General features: G+C 45.6%; 1 protein-coding gene across 1 annotated transcript; it reads left to right on the top strand.

Annotated features, from left to right (window-relative positions):
* The first annotated feature begins 330 nt into the window (after positions 1 to 330).
* On the top strand, positions 331 to 819 carry LOC148783184 (uncharacterized). The gene has a single exon (XM_088859828.1). It carries the CDS (start codon positions 331 to 333, stop codon positions 817 to 819), a length of 489 nt encoding a protein of 162 aa, XP_088715954.1.
* The last annotated feature ends 23,224 nt before the right edge of the window (positions 820 to 24,043 follow it).

Raw genomic sequence — 24,043 nt, forward strand, 5'->3', positions numbered from 1 at the left:
ATAGACCTGGAACACCTGAACATAAAGTTCCATATACGCACATGCAGCACGTTTCTCCCTTAGTCATAGCCTTGGTGAGCACACATATACACAACAAATGTGGCGATGATGATTTCTCCCTGAGTCATATCCCTAGAAGGCTAAACTCGCAGGCTAATGCACTCTCAAAGATCGGTGCCACCATTCAATTGTCTTCATCAGGGCCCACTCTAGTCTGGGTAACCTAATGGAGATACGTTGACCTGAGAGCCAAAGTCGATGCAGATGATGAGAGGGATGTCTTCCTTGAATGCCCGCCTTACCCATTCGGGGCACTCCTCGTAGCTAAGGATGTCATTGAGGCAGAGCAAGAAATGTCCCAAGGAAAAGACCAAGGTCAAGGAGCAGCAGCCCGAATTGTTCGACCCAATGTGTGCGGAGGTTGAACAAGTAGAGGACTGGAGAAAGCCTATCATGGACTTCATAACGCATGGAAGGCTACCTCAGGATCGGGCGGAACGCAACGGCATACGATGGATGTCCACTAAGTACACCCTTCTGGATGGAGATGTCCTCTTTCGTCGATCATTTGACGGAATTCTCCTTAGATGCGTCGATACACAAGAGTCAAGCAAAGTACTCGAAGAAGTGCACTCGAGTATCTGCGGGATGCATCAGTCCGGCCCTAAGCTCTACGAAGGCATACGTAGACTCGGCTATTACTGGCCTTCCATGGTGACTGATGCCCAAAACTATGCCAAAAGCTACCAGGTGTGCCAGATCCACTCAAGCCTCATTCATCAACCCCCGGAGCCTCTCCACCCTACAGTGACATCCTGACCCTTTTCCCAATGGGGTATGGACAATGTACAACCCATCGATCCCCCTTCCTCCTTGGGTCTTGCCTTCATTCTGACAGTGACAGACTACTGTTCTAAGTGGGCTGAAGCGATCCCTCTCAAGCAGGTTCCAAGGATCACGGTAGCCAACTTCATGCGTCATCACATCATCTACCAATTCGAAGTTTCGGACCGGATTATCTCTGATAATGGCCCCAAGTTCAGAAGCCATCTTGTTGATCGCCTAGCCAACTAGTTCGGCTTCGAGTAGAAGTACTCGACTATGTACTAGCTTCAAGCCAACGGTTTGGCTGAGGCGTTCAACAAAACTCTATGCGGGGTGCTCCAGAAGTCAGTTTGGAAGTCAAAGAAGAATTGGCACGAGAATCTGCTTAAAGCTCTGTGGGCTTATCGCACCACCATTCGGAATGCTACAAAGTCCACTCCTCAATCCTTGGTTTATGGAGGTGAGGCGATCTTACCCCTTGAGGTTCAAATACTCTCACTCCGTGTTGCTATACATCAAGGACTGACTGAAGATGAGAGGGTCAAGCTCCATTACCAAGAGTTTGATGCCCTTGACAAAAAGAGGCTAGAGGCCCAGTAGACCCTCGAGCACAATTAAGGAAGAATGAAAAGAGCCTTTGACAATTCTGACAAGGTTCGCTCATTCGCTCTGGGCGATCTAGTCTTAAACATCAAGAGACCGATTATCATGAATGCGTGTCACAAAGGAAAATTCGAGCCCAAGTGGGAAGGTTCATTCATAGTAAAAAAGGTCACACCAAACGGGGCCTATGTACTGGCAAACTCGGATGGAGGAGAGGCAATGCTCCTATCAATGAGGGATACCTAAAGAAGTACTATCCTTGATGTATCCCCAAAAATCTGGTGTACGCAGTAAGGTAAAGAAGGAAATGGAAAAGAAGAACATTAAGCCAGTTCAAAAGAATCTCATTTCTTTCATTGCATTAAAAAGAGTTACAAGTTACAATCAAAAGCCCATTACTAGAGAAGTTACAAAGCTCTTGCATTTGAGGATAAGAAGACGGCTACAGACCAAGAAGAAACACTCTCCTCATGAAGAAGAAGCAAACCCACGAAAGAAATGTCTTCCTCCTCAAGAAGAAGCAAACCCACCAAAGAGATTCTCTCCTCATGAAGAAGAAGAAAAACCACTTGGAGAAGTTAGCTTCAGTGCTACCAAAAAGGATGGTTACAGGCCAAAAGAAGGAGCCAACCACTTCTGAGTCAGCTTTCATCTATCTGACGAGGCATGGATAGCTTCCAAGGGACCGGCCCATGATGGAACAACATGGACTTCACGGCTGAGCTAGGATTTGGCTTCCAACAAATCGCGGCGGCACAACCTTCTCCTTTGCCATCACTCTTGACCCCCGTGAGACATCGCCATCCATGATCATCGCCGAGCGTGACTTAACACCATGCGCAGCCATCGCCGTGAGCAACACAATGTTGTGTTCTACCATCACCACGGGAAAGCCAATGACGTGCGAGACCATCGCCGCAGCCAGCATTCTCCTAAATGTGGCTCTCATCATACGTGGCCTAGGGACATGCGAAGGCAGTGCCGCATACAAATTAATGTCGCACATGCCCTTGTTGTACCTCGATTCCCACCATCCCCAATTCCTAGAGGGCACTAACCCTTGTGCTTCCTCGGTTTCCCCAACTACCTACTCGCAGCGACCGTCCACGTTCTCATGACCTTTCATCTCCTCTATAACCCTTCGGGTTTAGCCGGGACCACTCCATGACAATCGGAAAACCCCATCTGATCCTATTCTTTCCCCTACCGACATTGCCTTTCCTTGACAAAAGTACTTCACCGCCACCGAAAAAACCTTGTCCACCTTCCACCGTCCACCTTCTCATGCACGACCCTAAACTACATGGTCCAAACTATATGACCTTAAACTGTAGTGGTGGTCTAGTTGCATGACCTTAAACTGCATAGTCCATGTCTCATGACTCAAAACTATATGACCACGGTCCGTGCTGCATGACCTTAAACTGCATAGCCACGGTCGGAACTGTATGACACTAAACTGCAGCGGTGGTCTAGTTGCACGACCTTAAACTATATAGTCCTTGTTGCACGACTCAAAACTGCACGACCATGGTCCGACTGTGTGACCTTAAACCATAGTGCACATCCTGGCCACATGACGTTAAGAGGCTTAGCACTGTGGTCCAAACTATACGACCTTAAACTGTAGCGAAGGTCTAGTTGCACAACCCTAAACTGCATGGTCCTAGCCCCACGACTTTAAACTGCATAGCCATGGTCCGAGCTACAAGACCCTAAAACTGTAACGCACAGCACGACAAATGGTCCATACGCACAACTCCAACCGAGAGATAGACCACCTCCTCGCTAAAAGGGTATTTCATCAACATCCCAAGAGTCATACCTACCCCTTTTAACCCCTAATGGGTTTGTTTCACACCAACATCCCAGTGAAAGTCACATCTTACGATGACCAACTATCATGTTATCCTCAGTAGAGTCACATATATGGCATTGCTCATTATCCCTGAGAGGTCACACTGGACCTCCTAATCCACAGTGAAGCCATGTCCATCTGGCACTTCTCGAGTCCCGCCATCTCTACCTTAACTTCTTTGCTCATGTATAGCCTGAACTATCTTTATCCTCAGGGAGTCAGATTGTTATCCACAACCCATCCCCCATGTAGCTTTACCTACATGACGACCAACACACTGGTCCGTGCTGCATGACCTTAAACTGCATAGCCTTGGTCCGTGTTGCATGACCTTAACCTGCATAGCCCTGGTCCATGCTGCATGACCTTAAACTGCTCATCTATGGTCCAAACTATATGACCTTAAACTGTAGTGGAGGTCTAATTGCACGACTTTAAACTGCATGGTCCTCGTTGCATGACTTTAAACTGCATAACCACGGTCCAAGCTATATGACCCTAAACCATAACGCACGTCTTGGCGGCATGATGTTAAACTTCTTTGCCTAGGTCTAGGAGGCATGACTTTAAAGACACCCCCACATACGTTCACATGCCCTTTACATGCATCTTCACACATGTCCTCCCTAACCGACCCGTTCGTGTGTGCACACCACCTCCATTTTCTCCCCAGTGAGTCTACATAAGTGCACACGTCCTTTACGTGCATCTTCATGCACACCTTCCCTGAATGACTTGTGTAATCTTATGCAATAAATGTCTCTTGTAAATGTTCTAACACTATGATGAAAAATAATGCATCTGCATGAGTCATACTGTGATGAATGGCCACTGTTTATTTTAATATTGGCCACTACGCGGTGGGACACTCACTGGTAGTGGACATTATTATGACATTGTGATGAATGGTTATTGTTTATTTTCATGTTGACCACTACGTGGAGGGACACTAACCGGTAGTAGAAACTGCTACTGGGACTCCAGCTCAGTGTTAGTGGATGTTAGATTGCTATATGGATGAGATGGTTGATCACTATGCATTGGGACTCGAGCCCTTTGGTGGTGGATACTGGACTTGATGAGAACATTGGCTGCTACGTGGTGGGACCCAAGCCCATTGATTGTGAAAGCTAGGTTCACTAAAACATTGATGAGAATATTGGCCACTACGCAGTTGGACACTCACTGGTAGTGGGTATTGTTGTGATATTGCATGCTATGCGATGGGACAATCATTGGTAGAAAGGAATGTGATGTCGACATACTCCTCGGCCTACACAATGATAGGAACGGGTTAGGGGGGAAACAAAATCGCTCCCTAAGATTTATGTGATAAGATATGAGATTTGATTGGATGCCTTAGAAGGTGACAGCCTGTCGGACCCCGAATGCGCGCTAGGGACTGTGTGCGTGTGTTGAGGGTATTACGAAGTGGACTACCCCACTTATCATTACTCTCCCTCCTGTGTGATGATAGAGGCCTTAAGCAATGGGATTGGCTTAGCCTAATGGATAAAGCCTCTACTACGGGAATATGTGATCTTGAGAGTGCGTGGTTAATAATTGAATCTCTGTGTATGGTATGTTGGAATTGGAATGATTGAATGATTAATGGTTTCCCTGATAGAATGTTCATGATTATATTAATTTGATGGTGACTGTTGCTTGGAAGAATGTTCTTATTCGCCACCTTGATCTGATATTCATATATGCCAAACTATGACTGTATATTGATGAACTGAATTGTTATCACACATGGACAGAATCACCATAGATGCATAACACTAAACTTGCTTATTGGACTTTATAGCTCATCCCATTATTTTTCTCCTCTCCTTGTACTTTGATAGTGGCAAGGTCAAGATTTGGGGCTCGAATTTTGCTGTGGAATGTCGGAGTGGGACTTCTCGAAGAAGGTGTTTAGACTTTGTTTATATCTGGACGGTTTGGCCCGAGGTTTTGTTTATTGTTGTGTTGTTGATGTGTAATATTGGGCCTTAATGCCCCAAACTGAATGTAATATTTTGAGAAGCATTTAATGTAATAGATTTTTGATGTTTGGTATTTCTTTATGTTTTCTGCTAGTGGAGTAGTTGCTTTAGTTCTTTTCTTTGGTTTGCCTCATCACTGATAATAAAAGTTTTAAGTCTACCCCGTCCTGAGTGACAAACATTACATTAGATCACGGACCCTCCCTCAATCGTCCCTTACCATGTAAGGTACGATAGTCGGGGGAGGGGTCGTGACAGTTGCTCACCCTGTCTCACAAGTAGACATCGATGCTATGGTTACCCATAGCTTAAAGAACAGACAAATTTCAAGGATACAGGGTGCAATGCCTTATCAAAGGCCGTACCCTTCATACATTGGCCAGGTATCGCTTCCCTCAGATTAAAAGAACGGGAAGTTTCCCCTATTCAATGGAACCACGTCCCCAAACTAGCATATCGCCCACTTTTAAGTAGCACGTCGAGAAACAACTACTGATGGGAGACTTCTCCTCCATCAGTTTGTTGAAACCCTTGACGGATGGGCTTTTCAGTGGTATGCTCGACTTCCCCCAAACTCAGTGCATACTTAGGAGGAAATGGAGAAGCTGATCCAACAGCATTTTTATGAGGTAGAGGGAGAGGTTCAAACCATCGAGATTCTCACCCTGACTGAAGACCTCGATGAGCCCGTGGATGAGTTCATATCAAGATGGAGAAATTTGGCTGCTTGGGATCCCAATCCCATGCCTAAGAAGGAAGCAGTTCAAACTTGTGCTCAGAACATGCGACCTAAAATCGCTCTACATGTTTAGGCCTCTAATCTGATTTCCATGTTAGAGCTGATCTCCAAATCGGTCCGTATAGAAAGCTTAGCACGCCACCACGACGAGTCACGACAACCGTCTGCAAGCTCGAGGAACAACTGGGGCAATGGTAGCTCATGAACTAACACTTGGGGCAGCCAACAAAAAGGAGTAATCAGTACAGTCCTCACGGTCAGTGACCCAAAGAAGGCTCTCTCCCAAACTTTGGACCTCTCCAATGGGGTGAGCGCAACAAAGACAACGCCTCAGGCAGGCAAGCAACAACAGACGTACAACCGAGTACCCCCACTTGCGAATTTCAATCAGGATGACTATTGGGCCAGGCGTAGGAATAAAGTCTACCCCATTGGGAAGGAATGGGTCCCTGCACTATTCCAATTATTATTGAAACATAACATGATCGAGCTTCTAGAGGCTAAGTTCCCTGAGCAAGCTGGGCTCGATACTCAGGTGAATTACTGTGCTTACCATCGAAGGATCAATCACCCCACAGCTGATTGCTTCACGCTAGAGGATATCATTGATGCCTTGATTCAGAAAGGTCAGATAAAGCTTGAGGACATAAAGAAGGCAATCGGGGCAGTAGAAGCCTCCCACGCAATAACCGTCCAAGAAGAAGACGAAGCCCCTGGTATCCTTCACGCCTTTTATGTTATAATGCTTCAGGAAGGGTTGATCACACCGAAGCCGGCAAGGCAGGCCCAATGCCTTGCCAAGGGAACTGAAGACCGTTGGTGCCCATATCACCAGATATAGGGCCACTACTTGTGGGAATACACCAATTTCCATAATATGTTTGCAAAGAAAATATGGGAATGTCAGGAGTCCTACGACATCCCAGTAAGTGCTCCCCAAGTCACTACTCCACTGGTGCAAGAGGGCCTCTTAGCACAAGACTCGCGTAATAATGATTCAGAGCCTACTGAACCCTCGGCTTCCCAGCCATGGATAGTCCACCATGGGCGAAGTAAACTCAAGTCCTTCAAGCAAGAAATAGTTTGTCAAGCTAGGGTTGTTCACAAGCCTAGCGAGACGAATCAAGCACCACCACAGAAAACCAGAAGGAGACGAGCATCAAGGGCCGCTCGCTGGAGAAACAAGATGGCACAACCGCCAATAGAGCAGGAATTTCTCAGGCCCCTTCCTCCGACTTCGAACTTAAATGGATTTCATCCTTGGCACGATCCTCCTTGCTTCCTCATCCCATCAAGAGAACATCCCCGAGTCATCTTCTCCTCAGAGCATGTCCAATGAGGGTGACGACGTTAAAAACACTCCCCAATGGTCTAATCAAGGGAAAGACCTAAAAGATTCCTTACCCACGTCCAACCTTGGTGATGACGTAAAAAGCTCCTCAGATCGGTATGATGAGGGGAATGACCTTAAAAGTTCCCCACCTTCTGACCCTTCTCCTTCTTCTTCTTCTGCTTCTAATCCTTCTTCCCTAATGTCTCCTGCAAGTACAACCTTGAAATTTCCAGACTTTGAGGCTCTTGATAGGAATTTGAAGGAATCAACATAAGCAGGACACAACAGAAGCGGTTGAAAAGAACCGTGGCCCGGGCTGCTGGATTCTTAACAGTTACTGATGACCTAGCAACTAAAGCCAAAGCAGAGCCACCTTCTTTAAAGAAGCACAAAAATTCAAAGCCAAAGAAACCACAGTGAGCTCGACTTCAAACAGAGATTGAGAGAATCAAGAGGGAAGAACTTCTACTCTCAAGAGGCTTACTGAGCTCGACTTCAAGCAAAGATTGAGAGAATCAAGAGGGAAGAGCTTCTATTCTCAAGAGGCTTATCATATGTTGCAAATCCTAGGAGCATCACCCAGCACGGGGAAAATGAGCATCAGGTCAGGGAAGACATTACAACCTCCACCGCAAAAGTTAGGCACTTTGAAGTTTCCTAGTACATCGCTTCTCCCTAATCTAAATACCAATTTACCTATCCTACAGCACCTTGGGCTCACCAAATACTCCAAACAACCCACCTATTCTCCAATTCCATGGGACACCTCTGACACAATTACTTCTAAAACCTCAAACGTCCATCACTCAAACCAAGCCCGCTAAGTAATTAAGTCAGCTAGCAGGTCAAAATAAACCTCTTCCACCAAAACATACTCCTCAACCCAACATACCACCCAAACCCATGGCGGGACTAGGAGCATAAAGCGTTGACCAAGAAAAGGTGAAATATGATGTGATAGGACATCTAAGGAAGCTTCTAGCCCTTCTCAGCATTTACGATGCCTTCATGCTCTCAAAGGATTATCTGATGGCTTTGGTTCAGGCTCTCTCTAACCCAGAGGTGTATGAGACCAAGGTAGAACCCATTGAGGTGGACCCAACGATTTTAGGAGGATGTCCGCCAATCACCTTTTCAGAGGACGATTTGCAATTGGTAGAAAATTTTCATAATCACCCTCTCTTTGTGACAGGTGAATTACATGCATGCCCCATCAACCGAATTATGTTGGATGGAGGGTCGGCAGTCAGCCTTATTCCAAGGAGGATTCTTACTCGACTGGGGTTAGGGACCGAAGATCTTACTCCGACCCATATCACAGTTCAAGGGTTCAACCAGTCAGGAGAGAAGCGAGCTGGCACAGGTCGCATTCATTTTAAGATCGACAAGCTGAACGATTATGCTCGGTTTCATGTAATTGACACTGACACTTCTTACAACATTCTCCTCGATTGGCTATGGCTCCATGACCAGGGAGTGGTTCCATCGACATTGCACTAGTGCTTCATGTATAGTTGAGATAGGAGATAGCATACAGTCTATGCTGATAAAAGACCATTTCTTATAGCCGAAATTCACTATGCTGATGCAAAGTATTACTTCACAAATCTGGTGTCGCCTCAAAAGCTGAATGAGGGGGATCACAAGTCTACAATCAACATAACATCTTCGCCTCACAAAGATGTTGAGGATGTGGGGAGAGCATTGGTAAAAATGTTCAAAGAAAAAGAAAGGCAAGGTAGAATTCTCCCTTTAACCCCCATTCATTCTAGCATCCCAACTATCATCCCTGAAGAAACTCCGCCTTCACTCGAAGAGGAATTCTCACCCTCTGCCCCCAGTTCTAAACCAATTTCACCAAAAGATGAACCAGAGGTCATTCCTGAGATTGAGCAAGTCATGGGGATAGATTTCGCAGCTCCAAAGATCATCTATACGTCAGATCAACAAAAATTCCTGCATATCCCCATTGCACTTTTGAAAGCAGAAGTAGCGCGCCAACCACTGCGAAAGATTTTTCAAAATCCTGTTGCTATAAGCATAGAGGATGCTCCTCGGACTAGTGACCAGCCACAAGTTCTACACTTCCCTGGTTTAGCAGGAGGAGAGCAGTGTGTGAAAGGGCAGTCTTCATACCCTCAAGAGTAGGATCCTTTCACACACTTGAGTTATGAAGCAAAGTTCACAGTCTTCAGAGCCGATTGGAGGTCATGCATATTGCTTCAAAACATCTCAAGGAGTTCATGCTTGAGACCAAAAACTATGATGGTTTTGAAGTGAATGCACCACTAATGGAGGCCAAAGCCCCTCCTGATTGGACTATCTATAGTGAACAGGCTCACCAAACGATGTGGAAAATGAATTATGATCCCTTGACTAATCAAACATTAAGAAAAGAAAATGCAATGAATCCCCATTTCGAAGCTATCCAAGCCACGATAGCCGGTCATGGGACTAAACAAGGCCTAGGTTATTATCCCCTTTTGAAAAAAAAAACATTTCCAGAGGCGTTTAAAACCCAAAGAGAGCACATGAGTAAAAGCAGAATGAAATCATATAGCAAAGTCAGCCAGAAGAAGAGAAAGAAGCATTTTATTCATGAGTTCAAACTTCTTACAAGTGACGGCAAAAGAAAAGACATTTTCAGAAATGATCAGTTATCTTATTGATCTCAGCTCTGCATGTTATGGAAGAAGTCTCGGTGTCTTGGATACGTTCCTTCAGTTCAGCCACCATTCAAATGTCCTCCTCCATTGCCACAGTTTTGGACTCAATGGTGCGAGTGAGTTCGGACAAATCTACAACCAAGGAGGCCTGCCCTTCTTTGAATGATCTCCTTCTCAAGTTCAGCAAATTCCTGCCTTAATATTCGCATCTCCTCTCTTATTTTGATCATCCTCTTGTAGCAACGTTGCGCCTCCCTCTTGAGATCTAGCTGACGGCCAGTCATGGTGGCCTTCTTCTCAGTGCAGGAATCTATCTCCTCGCGATGATGAAAGATTGGCTCCTCCAATGAGGATAGCCTATTGATTTCTGCCTCATGATGCAGTATCCCTGACCGCTAGCTCTCCAGCTCATTTAGGGGTGCATCAAAATGGGAAAGGACTTTGGCGCACTCCTAACCACAATAGTCATGATAGAAAATTTCTTAAGCTTGGCCAAAGCCTCTCCCAGCTCATTGAAAGGAAGCTCCCTTAAACCCTGAAGGCCTGCACGAAGCGTGCCTGCAATCATACCAGAAACCTTCCTAAAAATGGACCTGGATGATGCTGCTGTGATTGCTAGTGCTGAAGATATTTCGGCAAGGACCGGGCTTGTTGAAGTGATAGCCATCTGAGCTACCTGCTCTTCTGAAATGACGACAAGCTCCTGAGCATCGTGCACTTCAGACTTAGAGGCAGCCCCGGCCTCGACCTGCTTATATTCTTCAATACCAGCCTCGTCACCTTCTTCTGTGCCCATGGGGGCCTCAACTTCTGTCCCAGCATTCTCCAAAGAAGCTTCCTTCCCTTTTTTCACACCTTCCTGAACTGCCACATCAGCTTGGCAAGTTTAGGAATTGCCTCTTCCCTTTGGCTTTCATCGATCGCCAATCCTGCCTCAGCCATTGTTCCTTCCATTTGGCCTGTGTCCTCAACAGCCAAAACCTCGATCACAAAATGCTCAACCCCTTCATCTTCATTATCTGTGCCCTCGGGGGCAGCAGCCTCTTAACACTCAGAGGCATCACTAACCATAGGCCCTTCTTCTTGAATCATCATCCTTGCCTCAGTTGGGGCACTAAACCCTTGAAGCACAGAGGTCATGTTAGCATCAGATTCCCTTCCTAGAGCAGCTGCTTCAGGGCCTTCAGCCTCGCTGGTCTCCGTGGGAACTGGGTCTGACTCAGGAACTACCCTTGGACTTAGGGGCACCTCCCTAAGTTTTGGAGTCATTTCCCGGTCAAAAGCAATAATAATGGGCTCAGAAGGATCGAAGTCGTTTGGTTCAGTCTCTAAAGAAGAAGATAACAATTTAGGAGAGATAGAAGATGTTGGATAAAATGCAGAAGTGACATTGAGGGAGTTCGTAAATGATCAAAGGATGAAGGGCTACCTTCTGGTTCCGAGATCACAGGAAGTTTGACACCCCTATGTCTTCGAGTATGCCCATCAACTTGAGCCAGTGCAAGAGTGCCGGTAGGGGTGGATTGTTTCCTTTTCTTTCTCCCTGTCGGATGAGGAGCAGCCGCTTCAGAACTCCCTCCTTAAGAAAGGCCTCCAACCAGTCTACTATGAGGACCACTCCCGCTCAGCACATTCAAGTTCTGAATGGGATGCTCCTCATGACCTGGGACCTTTCGACCCTCACTCCATTCAAATACAGAACTAAGCTTATCAAAGATGTTCCATGTTCTCTGTTTCACGGTGAGGAATTGCGGCAAGGTCTCATCGACCGCTATCTCTCAGGGAATCCCTAAAGCTTGCCAGTTCGAGGGATACCCCAAAACAAAGACCTCACCAGGAGCAGGAGGATCCACCACTCTCCTCTGTCTAGTCTCTTAGCGCCAGTTTCCGTTCTCTCCTTTTTAGGGGAATGGAGTCTTAAAGTCGCCAGGAAATGCCTCTCCTCTGACAATGACATTCCCTCTGTCTTTACCTTTGTAAGTCTTTCCACTGGAGATGGCCCCTAAGTCATGGTATATATTGCACAAAACATGTTGAGCAAGGGCATACCCATGCCCTCTTGCCATGTCACAGTCTACATATAAAGTGCCTGAACGAATGTCATCCGCCGCTTCTGGGAGCACGAGCTTGCATAAAAATAAGGCCAAATATGTGGCCAAGAAGACGCAGTCATTATTGGTCTTGGATTGAGAAACGAGAGGTGTCCCCTTTACAACTGCCATCCCTTTCCCCCTTAAAGTACCTCGACCCCCTTCAGGGTAGGTCCCACTAGTTAGGTGCCTCGATCTCGTCCTCCGGATCTTTTGAAGATCGGACGGAATGCGTCTCGGGTTTCAGGGATACCTGGGACTTTTTGAGATTGCTCTCTCGGGAACCTCATTTGAGAATGAGGGCAGGTGTTACCAACCGGTGAGAGAGTAATTTAAGGTGGGGTCAGGACTTACTCAGGCTGGCTCGCGAGGACGCCCTCAGATCACGAAGAAAGCCCCCCAGTAATAAAACTGATTCGGAATCACCTCCCTTGGCTTGTATTCTCTTATTTTATACAATCACACACATATGGTAAAGGTTATAAGATAGGTGGCTCAGACCTAACCTTTTCCTCTTTGGTGAACACACACAAGCATCCGCATTCAAAAGAAGAAGAGAAGAATAAGAGAAGAAAGATGGGGGAGAGAAGACTTCGACTAAGCGAGGAGATCAGCACAGTGACTAAGCTGGTGAATAATTGGCTTGACGTGGTAATAGAATGAGCTCGGTAACTCAAACCGGCTCACATGATTACTACTAGACATTCAATACCGATATTGACTAGCTAGGCATGATGGTTAGTCTGTCATGGCAATAAAGCGGGCATAGAAATTCTGGCACAACAACATTACAGCTAGACGATAAGACTACCATAAGAGGCTAATCTCAACCCTTCTTAATCAAACGAAAGGATTACAAAAAGAATGAAAGTCATAAAGGGAGAGTAAGAAGTAAGAGAATAAGAAAGAGAAGAGAAAGAAAGAGAGGAAGAGAGAAAGAAGGAGAAGAGTGTGAGAGAAGAGAGAAGGAAGGAAAAAAGAGAGTGAAAGACACAGTTGGAGCTAAGCATCTCATGTTGGGTTGTAAAATGACGAGAGAAACGGACACAGCCGGTGCTAGGCTTTGTCGACTGTGTCTAAGAAGTTAAGAGAGAGAAGAGGCAGTTGGTGCCGGGTATCGCCCGCTCGGTTGGAAGGAGAAGAGAGAGAAAAGATACAGTCGGTGTAGGCTTCATCAACTGTATTGGACACAGAAGAGAGAGAGGATGCAGACGGTGCTAGGCTTCATCGACTATATTGGACAGAGAAGAGTGAGAAGATGTAGTCAGTGTTAAGCTTCTTTGATTGTATTACACTAATAAGAGAGAAAAGACATAATCAATGCTGGGCTTCACCAACTGTGTTAGACAAAAGAGAGAGAAGATGCAGCCCCTGTTAGGTTTCACCAACTGTGTTAGACCGAAGAGAGAAGACATAGTCGGTGTTTGGCTTCGCTGACAGTGTTAGACAGAAGAGAGAAGATGCAGTCGGTGCTAGGCTTCACCAACTGTGTTAGACAAAAGAGAGAGAAGATGTGTCGATGCTAGGCTTCACCGACTGTGTCAGACTGAAGAGGGAGAAGACGCAGTCGATGCTAGGCTTCACCGACTGTGCTAAAGAGAGAAAAGACGTAGTCGGCGCTAGGCTTCACTGACTGTGTTAGACTGAAGAGGGAGAAGACGTAGTCGGTGCTAGGCTTCACTGACTGTGTTAGACAGAAGAGAGAGAAGATGCAGTTGGTGCTAGGCTTCACCGACTATATCAGAAGAAGAGAGAGAAGACATAGTCAGTGCTAGGCTTTACCAATTGTGTCAAAAGAATAGGAGAGGGAAATGCAGTCGGTGCTAAGCTTCACCGACTGTGTCAGAAGAAGAGGAGAGAGAAGACACAGTCAGTGCTAAGCTTCATCGACTGTGTCAAAAGAAGAGATGAGAGAAAAAGAGATAAGGATGAGAAGAAGAGAGAGAAAGAGAAATAGAGATGAGAAGAAGAGAGAGAAATAGATAAAAATGAGAAAAATAAGGTTGAAGAGAGAAAAAGAGAAGGAGAGAGAAAGATAGGAGTAGAGAAAGAGGGGAGCAGAGAGAAAGTTACCTTATTGAAGGGTACCGACCCTTTTCTTCTCTCTCCTCTCTCTCTCTCTCTCTAAGACGTACCCACGAGCTCAAGAAAAATTCAGAACTTTATTCAATGATCCAAGAAAAATGAATCGGCCCTCTTTTTATAATGAGGCATTGTCTGTTTATATAGAATTGAGCTAAAACGTGGGTGTACGCCCAAACACTACCTAGAATTAAAGATAATTGCAATTCAATTAAATTAAAAGAAATTCTAAAAATTGGTGCAAAAGGATTGTTTTGCCCCTGCTTAACAATGTGTGGAATTTCAGAACAGTCCCTGCTGCTGCTCAAGAACTTGTGTGATCTTCCATGACTGATTCGGGGTTGTTCTGATGCCCGTTTAATCGAAAGATAATTGTTTTCTTGCGAGGGTTGGCATGGCGATCGATTTGATACCAACTTCGAGTCATGAATCATGTTTTTAGACCGTGATCATGAGACTTGAATTTTGGATGAATCTTGAAAACTTTGGATCGATTGTGTGGTCGTTCCTTAATGTTTCTTCAAGGTTTCTTCATTGAATCACAATGAGTCTGCCATCACAATCACTTTGCAACAAATACAGCTTTATTCTGTGTCTGGATGAAGATTCCGTCGTCTTGAGTTTTTGATCGAAATCTTGAAATCCAACGATCAAAATTTACAGCAGCTTTGACACCTCCATGTGTGAAATCCAACTGTTCATCGTACATGAGGTTCGGGCTAGAAATAGCTAAAAACCTTACGCACATAATGCAATTGGTTTCGTGCCGATCGGGTACGCGAGAATCGTGATTTGGCAACCGGAGTGAGGCATGCTAGTACTGAATTTTCTGCAACTTTCTTCATGGATCAGCAGCTTCCTTCTCGTTTTTCTCCCTACTCGAGCATCGTCACGGGGCATACCACATATGGAATCGCTCGTCTTGATGAGACGAACATGCTCACCAAATTTGAGCACGATCCGATGTGGAACGAGTGAGATATAGGCCCTGAAAGTGACTGCCCATGACTGTAATAGCATCCACTTTTAATGGTGTTTTGGTGTAAGGTGGCCACACGGGAATAGTGTGCGACCTATCCCTTTTTAGTATTTTTCTCATAACTTTGTCCCGAAGCACGTGATTAAGCTGAAACTTGACCCATGGGGGTTTTAGACCATGCCAGATCTAACGGCGGTGGTCACACTACTGTTTGATGTACCAAAAATATAACTCTAGTTACAGGGTCCATTTCAGGGTGCTAGAGGTCGATTTGCCAAAATTGTTTCTTTATGTTCACTGCCTTGGATATGTCTGATTGCGATGAAACTTGGTAGATAGTCTCTCGAAGTGCAAATGAAGATCTTAACCAGTTTTGGGGTAATTTTGAGATTGTTGGAATTTCCACTTATTTTGTAGGCTTTATTGACCTACTTCTGATTTATTCAGCATCAGGGACCAAAGTGCTGAAAAATGCGTTCAAACAGCTTGCTCCACCAGATGTTGTGCTTCGAGAGAAGCGAGAAGGACAACATTCAGAAAATTTCCTTCGACTTTTACTTTTTTTCTTCCTAGTCACATGACCACGTGAATGTCGAGATGTACAGATGGTGCAACTAGGCTGCTCAAACGTACGGATGCATTGTTTGCGGTCCGTCCATGGAGAATTTAGGGGGAGAAAAGTTGGATGGATCTTATCAAATTTCGCACCCTCTTGTGGACTGTTTGTGACTTTGAAGATGAGGATTTTGTATGAACCTCGTCAATCAGAATAAGGCTCGTCTGACACTTGAGTGTCATGTGGAAGGGCATTGTTCCTATTTGGTCTGGGTTTCTTTGTCTTGGATAGACAACAAAAGAGCCTTTGGTTGGAATTCGTCTACGTCTTGTACCAGTTGTTCCGTGAAGGGTAGGGTACCTCAGTTTATTGAGGTGACTAGCTTTGGGTACAAACACCCTACCCACTGTTGTGTAGCTTGTTACATAGCAGGTCCAAAGTCATGGCTGACTTAGCCTTCTTAAGGTATCTTTTGGTTTTTCGGGATGATTTCCTTATTTGTTTTCTAAAGAACCTTTGGTTGGTGCTGTTTTCCGCTACACTAAGTTTACTTTTCACAGTCAGAATATTGCTATAGGTCTTGTCTGTCGGGTCTAGTTGGGGGAAGTTTTGTTAGCCGGTACCGACGGTCTGGGCCTATCGACGAGGCGAGCTAAAGTCTCTGGCAAGTTGCCCTGGCTTTGTTAGCTTCTTATCTTCATAGTGGTCATTAGCATTTTTAGAGTGTGTTTGTTACCTTGTGGGAATAGTGTTCTTTCTCATGAGACTTGTCTTGCCGTCTTTGCGAATCTTTTGTCATTCGAGTCCTTTTTGCAAATGGACTCAAGCTGTCAGAATATTTTCCTTAGAGCTCATATTTTTGGAGCCCTGACATTGTGACACCAAGGATTTTCTTCTTTTAAGTTAGAGCTGAAGCCGCCTATAGAGACGAATGTTGCATCAACCTGTTTTATTGATCTAAGCGTCCTTTGTGGATTTTCATTTGGACCTGGGAAGTGGCACCATAGAGACGGTTTTCACCAACTTCTTTTTATTTGGGGATATTTTACCCACGACCTTATAGCCATGTTCACCATTATTTTCTATTTTTAGTCACTATCCTCTTTCGGGTTTCCACTGTGCCCGATTTTTCTATTTTCACATAACATTTTTACTCTTGGTTTCATGACCATGCCCGTCCATCATTTTTACTCTTGGCGTTCCCTTACTAAGGTATACACCATGCCTGTTATTTCATTGTGAAGTTATGTTTAAGGTCAAGTCTCCGGGACCTGTGCAACGCCTTTTAAAATCATGCAGCCAGGACATGCATTCTAGTTTAAGGTCATACAACTGGACCATGATGATGATGAATGGCAGTCTATAGAGGCCATGGAGTGAGTATGGTAATGATTTTAGCTCACTTTTGGGGAGATTGCATGAAGCTACTTATGACAGATGGATGACATATGTGAGGTGAGTGGAAAATGGTGACCCACTATCTTACGATGAGTATAGGTGACGGGATGGTTCACCATTTTGTGAGAATGGGCGAGACTCACTGGGGAATGATGTAGAGATGGGAAAGAACTCATTGGGGAGATAGTGCAGGTGATGCGCACACATGGTCGGATTAGTTAGGGAAGATGTGCGTGTAGATACACGTAGAAGGTATGTGCGCGTATGTTGGGGTGAGTTTTAAGGTCATGCCTCCGAGACTTGTGCAAAGTAGTTTAACATCATGCATCTAGGACGTGCACTATAGTTTAAGGTCATACAGCTGGACCGTGGTTATGCAGTTTAAAGTTATACAACTAGGACCATACAGTTGAAGGTCGTGCAACTAGACCTCCGCTAAAGTTTAAGGTCATATAGTTTGGATCATAATGCAGAGCCTTTTAACGTCATCCGACCAGGACATGTTCTATGTGGTTTAAGGTCATATAGCTTAGACCGTGCAGTTTAAGGTCATGCAGCTAGACCTCCGCTACAGTTTATGGTCATATAGTTTGGACCATGCAGTTTTTAGGTTTGTGCAACTAGACCAAGGCTATGTAGTTTACGGTCATGCAGGACGGACCATGCAGTTTAAGGTCATGCAACTAGACCAAGGTTGTGCAGTTTAATGTCATGCAACACAAACCATGCAGTTTAAGGTCATACAATTAGATCATGGCTGTGCAGTTTAAGGTCATGCACGATGTACCATGTAGTTTAAGGTCGTGAAACTAGACTAAGGCCATGCAGTTTAAGGTCATGTAGCGTGGACCATGCAGTTTAAGGTCGTGCAGGGTGGACCATGCAGCTTAAGGTCATGCACCTAGACCAAGGCCTTGCAGTTTAAGGCCATGCAGTTTGGACCATGCAGTTTAAGGTCATACAACTAGACCAAGGTCATGCAGTTTAAGGTCATGTAAGGTGGACTATGTAGTTTAAGGTCGTGCAACTCGACCAAGGCCGTGCAGTTTAAGGTCATGCAGTGCGGACCATGGAGTTTAGGGTCACCATGTAAGTGAGACTTCATGGGAAATAGGTCGGTGGGTAGCAGTCAGATTCCCTGAGGATAAGATAGGTCGGACCAATGAGGGGTCCAGATAGGAAAGTTGACTTTATTGGGCAGAGGTGACAAATATGGGTCAATTTAAATATGCATGAGGCAAACCACTCGGGTTCTGGGATAATAGTACGAGAATGGTTTTCTTACTGGGGATGAGAAGTCATGGCCTGAGTTTAGTCGACCTGGGTTCCATTTTGCTTGGGGCAACAAGTCGGGGTCAAGGTGCAGCCGCATTGGGGATAGTGATAGGACACTCACGACTTCAGCCTAGGCTGCTTAAAATACTGTTGGAGTCAAGTGCAGTAGCCATTGTTTCTTGAGAGTGCTCAGCTGCTGATGAGTCTTTACAACTGGCGCTGAAGATGGCCACCACTGCTTTTTAACGAGTCAGCCAGCACTAGATTAAAAATGAGATCGGCATCGAGTTGCTAAACACATAGCAGGCACTGTGCTATCTCCTGGAGGCCGCTAGTGATAAGTTGTCGAGCATCCCGGCGGCGCTGTGGTTTGTGAAATACATAGCCAGCACTATGAACGACCCGTGATATCGTTTGATCATAGTCGACACTAAGTCAACCTCGCTAAGGGTTGTTGCAACTTAGCCAGTGATGAGTCTTCAGAAATGTAACTGGTTCTAAAGACGGTCAGCACTGCTTTCTGACTAGTTAACCGGCACTGAGGATGGTACATGATGGAACACAGCCAGTGCTGAGTTGTTTAAGAATGCAACCGGCACTGAGTTGTCGAACACATAGCTAGTGCTGAGTTCTTAAGACACAGCAGATGCCATGACCTAAGCCTGACCCAGTCTAGCTCACTTGTTGAAATTTTTCAGGCAGTGATGAGAGTTGCTTCGGGCCTCCGGTCAAAGCCCGACCCGGCCCATAGTCGTTTGGCTTTTCAAGGATACTGGGCATTTCATCTTCCTCTTGGATGGTTACTGCATGGGAGGCCTCGACTGCCCAGAAGGACTTCCTTAAGTCTTCAAGATTTATCTGACCCTTATGAATCATGGCCTCGATAATATCTTTCAGCGTGTAGCAATCATATGTGGATGTATGATCCTCTGATCGTAGGCACAATAATTCGCTTGAGTGTCAAGGCCCGCTTGCTCAGGGAACTTGGCTTTTGGAAGCTGGATCATATTATGTTCCAATAATAACAGGAGTAGTGCAGGGACCCATTCCTTCTCATATGGTTAGACCTTGTTCTTATGCTTGGCGAAATAATCATCCCGATCAAGGTTGGCTAACGGGGATACTCTGTTGCACGACTGTTGTTGCTTGCCTTCCTGAGGAGTTGTCTTTGTTGTGCTTACCCCTTTAGAGAGGTCTAGAGTTTGGGAGGGAGCCTTCTTTGTATCAGTGATTGTGACAGCTGCACTGATTACTCCTTTCTGTTAGCTGCCCCATGTGTTATTCCGAGAGCTAGCATTGCCTCGGTTGTGGGCTGAGCCAGCAGACGATTGTCGTGACCCATCGTGGTGGTGTAATAGACTTTCTATGCAGACTGATTTAGAGATTAATTCTGACATGGAGGTCGGATTAGAGGCCTCGACATGTAGGATGATCTCGGGTCGCATATTCCGCACAGATGTTTGGACTGCTTCCTTCTCGAGCATAGGATTGGGATGGAGAGAAGCCAAATTTCTCCATCTTAATATGAACTGGTTCACGAGCTCATCGGGGCCTTGAGTCAAGGTGAGAAGTTCGATGGTTTGAGCCTCTCTCTTGACCTCATAAAAGGGCTAATAGAAAAATTTATCCATTTCCTCCCACGTAGGATACCTTTGAAAAGTTGGGCCATCAAAGGTCTCAACGAACTGATGGAGAAGAAGTCTTCTGTCAGTCGCTGTTTCTCGACTTGCTGCCTGCAAGTGGGCAACATGCTGGTTCGGGGATGTGGTTCCGTTGAATAAAGGGAATTTTCCTTTCTTATAAACTAAGGGAAACGGGACCTGGTCAATGTATGAACGGTAAGGCCTTTGATAAGACATTGCACCCTGTATCCCCAGAATTTTTCTGTTCTTTAGGCTATGGGTCACCATAGAATCAATGTCTACCTGAGAGACAGGATGAGGGGGTGAATTATCTTGTGAGGAAGAGGGAGGGGGCTGCCTTGGAGGTGTACCATCAAAGTGATGAGAATTGATCTCATGGTCAGCTGACTGGCGTGTGGCATCTATACTATCAATGTTTTCCATCATCGCGCTCACCATCTCCTCAAATTTGTTCATGCGCTCTTCCTACGCGTCACCAGGCTCGCTTACATCCATCACAATGATGGTTTCTTTATGGAGTTAGTGTTAGTTGCAACTGCGGGCTTGCGAACTTGAAGAGTCGTGCACGGTAAATCAGTCATCAGGGGTCAGCATGCCCTGACTGGACCCGGCTCTTGTATGCCTATCGCTTGAGGATCAGTTCTTGACGGTCCAAGTGGCTGGGTCATCTTCCACGATACTAACCACAGTGCAGGGCTCATGGACTTCTTCATCAGGTTTCAGGCGAAGAGGGTCCTCAAAGCGGGTTGCCTTGATGGTCATAATTCACAGACCTCTATCACATTTAGCCTTGAGGTCTTGATGGACCTCATGCCAAAACTGCGATCTGGGTTGTGGCTGGTCAGCTCGTCTTACTCAAGAGAGAGCTGTCTCCATCAGATGTGACAATGGATGAGGGCCAGGGACTGGAGTCATCTTGGGCCAAGGAGGATGAAGGACTCGATCTTCCATCAGGTCATTGCCCCGAGCTCTCTTATGGGCTTCAGAGACACGACCAAAGTGACGAGGCTGGTTTAAGATGGTACTCTTGGGGAAAACCTTCGTGTACCAAGGCTAAAGATGCTTGCTCGAAGAAGGAGGAGTAGGCTGGAGTAGGGTTGACTCATGAGGAGGCCTAAGTCGAGGACAAGGGGACGTCTATGATGGTGACGCAAGTGCACCCCTTGAAGAGGGATCTCGGATCACAGGTGGCCTTAGGAGGTGGAGAACTGCGAGCAAGTGTCTGTAAGAGAATAGGTGGATACCCGCCCCTTACATGGTGTGCATGTGTGTGCAGAGTAGGAGGACGAGAAGATCGGCTCTTGTGTGCTAGGGTTAGCACAACGACGGTGTTGCCCCGAGCAGTGAGATGCATGTAATCAGCGTGCATAGAACCTGACCTTAGAAGGTCTGATCCTGGATGCTGACTCGAGGTAGCACAAGGGCTGCCCCGAGGTGTGGCTTGAGTGGGTGACCCACGAGCCTTATGGTGTGCGAGATGGGTTGAGACCGTAGGGCTTCCGCCCAGATGTGTTGAGCCTCTAGGGATAGAGACTGGTGGTGAAGGAATGTTGGGAGTAGCCTTACAGTTACCCACAGAAGCAATGGCAACTTTGTTGTATTTTACAGAAAGGGACTGGGCATCCTTCCGACATACCTTGGGAATACGACTGACAAGTGACTTGCCAGTGGCTGGGTGCATGTTGCGAGTGGTGGTGTGTGAGCCACATATGCAGGGTGTCTTGGTGGAGGTTCCAACAGAGCGAGGAGATGGGGAGTGAGGGATCTTTAAGTCCCGCCTCACACCGGTCTAGGTTAAGACCTGGGAGTTAGAAAAGGGTCTTTGCTCAAAAGGATGGTTCAGGATGAAGTTGGAGGAACAGATTCCTTGGGGACAGTCGCGAATGCGAGGATAAGAAAATCCTCGATTCGAATGAATCGGTTAGAGAATCATCAAGACATAAAGTGTGAAGAGATAATGAAAGCAGATACTAAAAGAAGAAACTAGCCAAACAAGAACGATCCGACTAAGGGGTAGTTTCTCCCCAGTGGAGTCGCCAAGCTGGTTAGGTGCGTCAATCTCTCCCTCCAAATCTCTTGAGGATCTGGTAGAACGCGTCTCGGGGAGACCTAGGACTTTGTGAGATCGCTCTCTCGGAACCTCGTTTGAGACGAGGGCAGGTGTTACTAACCGGTGAGAGAGGAACTTAAGGTGGGTTCGAGACTTACTCGGGCTGGCTCGCATGGGCACCCTCTTAGATCATGAAGAAAGTCCCCCAAGTAATAAAACTGGTTCGAAATTGCCTCCCTTGGCATGTATTCTCTTGTTTTCTGCAATCACACACACATATGGCAAAGGTTATAAGACATGTGGGTCAAACCTAACCTTTTCTTGTTTGGTGAACCTACACAAGCATGCGCATTCAAAAGAAGAAGAGAAGAATAAGAGAAGAAAGATGAGGGAGAAAAGAATTCGACTTAGCGGGGAAATCAGCGCAGTGACTAAGCTTGTGAATAATTGGGATGACGTAGTAATAAAATAGGTTAAGTAACTCAGACCGTCTCACAAGATTACGACTGGACATCAATACCGACATTGACTAGCATGGCATGATGGTTAGTTTGTCATGGCAATAAAGCAGGTACAATAATTTTGGCACAACAACATTACGGCTAGACCACAAGACTACCATAAGAGGCTAATCTCAACCCTTCTTAATCAAATGAAAGCATAATGGAAAGAACGAAAGTCATAAAGAGAGAGTAAGAAGTAAGAGAACAAAAAAGAGAAGAGAAAGAAAGAAAGGAAGAGAGAAAGAAGGAGAAGAGTGTGAGAGAAGAGAGAAGGAAGGAGAAACGAGGGTGAAAGACACAGGCGGCGCTAGGCATCGCCGATTGGGTTGGAAAGAGAAGAGAGAAATAGACACAGTCGGTGCTAAGCTTCATCGATTGTATTTAAAAAGTGAGGAGAGACAAGACACAATTGGTGCTGGGCATTGCTGGCTGGGTTGGAAGGAGAAGAGAGAGAAAAGATGCAGTCGGTGCTAAGCTTTGCCAACTAGATTGGATAGAGAAGAGAGAGAGGAGTCGGTGCTATGTTTCACAGACTGTATTGGATAGAGAAGAGAAAGAAGATGCAGTCAACGCTAGGCTTCACCGACTGTATTAGATAGAAAAGAAAGAGAAGACACAATTAGTGCTAGGCTTTTCTGACTATGTTAGACAGAAGAGAGAGAAGATACAGTTGTCATTAGGCTACACCGACTGTGATAAACAGACGAGAGAGAAGACGCAGTCGGCATTAGGCTTCACTGATTGTGTTAGACAGAAGAGAGAGAAGATGTAGTTAGCAATAGGCTTCACCGACTACATTAGAAAGAAGAGGGAGAAGATGCAGTCAGTGCTAGGCTTCACCAACAGTGTTAAAGAGAAGAGAGAGAAGACACAATCTATGCTAGGCTTCACCGACTGTGTTAGATTAAAGACACAAAAGATGTAGTCCATATTAGGCTTCGACAACTGTGTCAGAAGAAGACAGAGAAGATGCAGTCAACATTAGGCTTCATCGACTGTGTCAAAAGAAGAGAGAGAAGATGTAGTCAGTGCTAGGCTTCACCAACTGTGTTAGAAGAAGAGGAGATGGAAGACGCAGTCGGTGCTAAGCTTCGTCAACTATGTCAAAAGAAGAGAAAAGAGAAGATGCGGTCACCATTAGGCTTGCTCGATTGTGTCAAAAGAAGAGAAGAGAGAGAAGAAGAAATAAGGATGAGAAGAAGAGAGAGAAAGATAGACAAAGATGAGAATAAGAGAGAGAAATAGATAAAGATGAGAAAAATAATGGAGAGAGAAAGAGAGGTGGAGAGAGAAAGAGAGGAGGAGAGAAAGAGGAGAGGAGAGAGAAAATTACCTTATCGAATGGTACCAGCCCTTTTCTTCTCTCTCGTCTCTCTATCCATGAAATAGCCGCGAGCTCAAGCAAAATTTAGAACATTATTGATTAATCCAAGAAAAATGAATTTGCCCTCT

The sequence above is a fragment of the Amborella trichopoda genome, chromosome 2, assembly GCF_054954075.1.
Source record: "Amborella trichopoda isolate Santa Cruz 75 chromosome 2, AtrichopodaSantaCruz75HAP2 v2.0, whole genome shotgun sequence".
In the NCBI taxonomy this organism is placed as follows: Eukaryota; Viridiplantae; Streptophyta; class Magnoliopsida; order Amborellales; family Amborellaceae; genus Amborella; species Amborella trichopoda.

What these genes read in the sequence shown, in the direction of transcription:
- LOC148783184 (XM_088859828.1), top strand. Translation starts at nt 331, where the DNA reads ATGTCATTGAGGCAGAGCAAGAAATGTCCCAAGGAAAAGACCAAGGTC.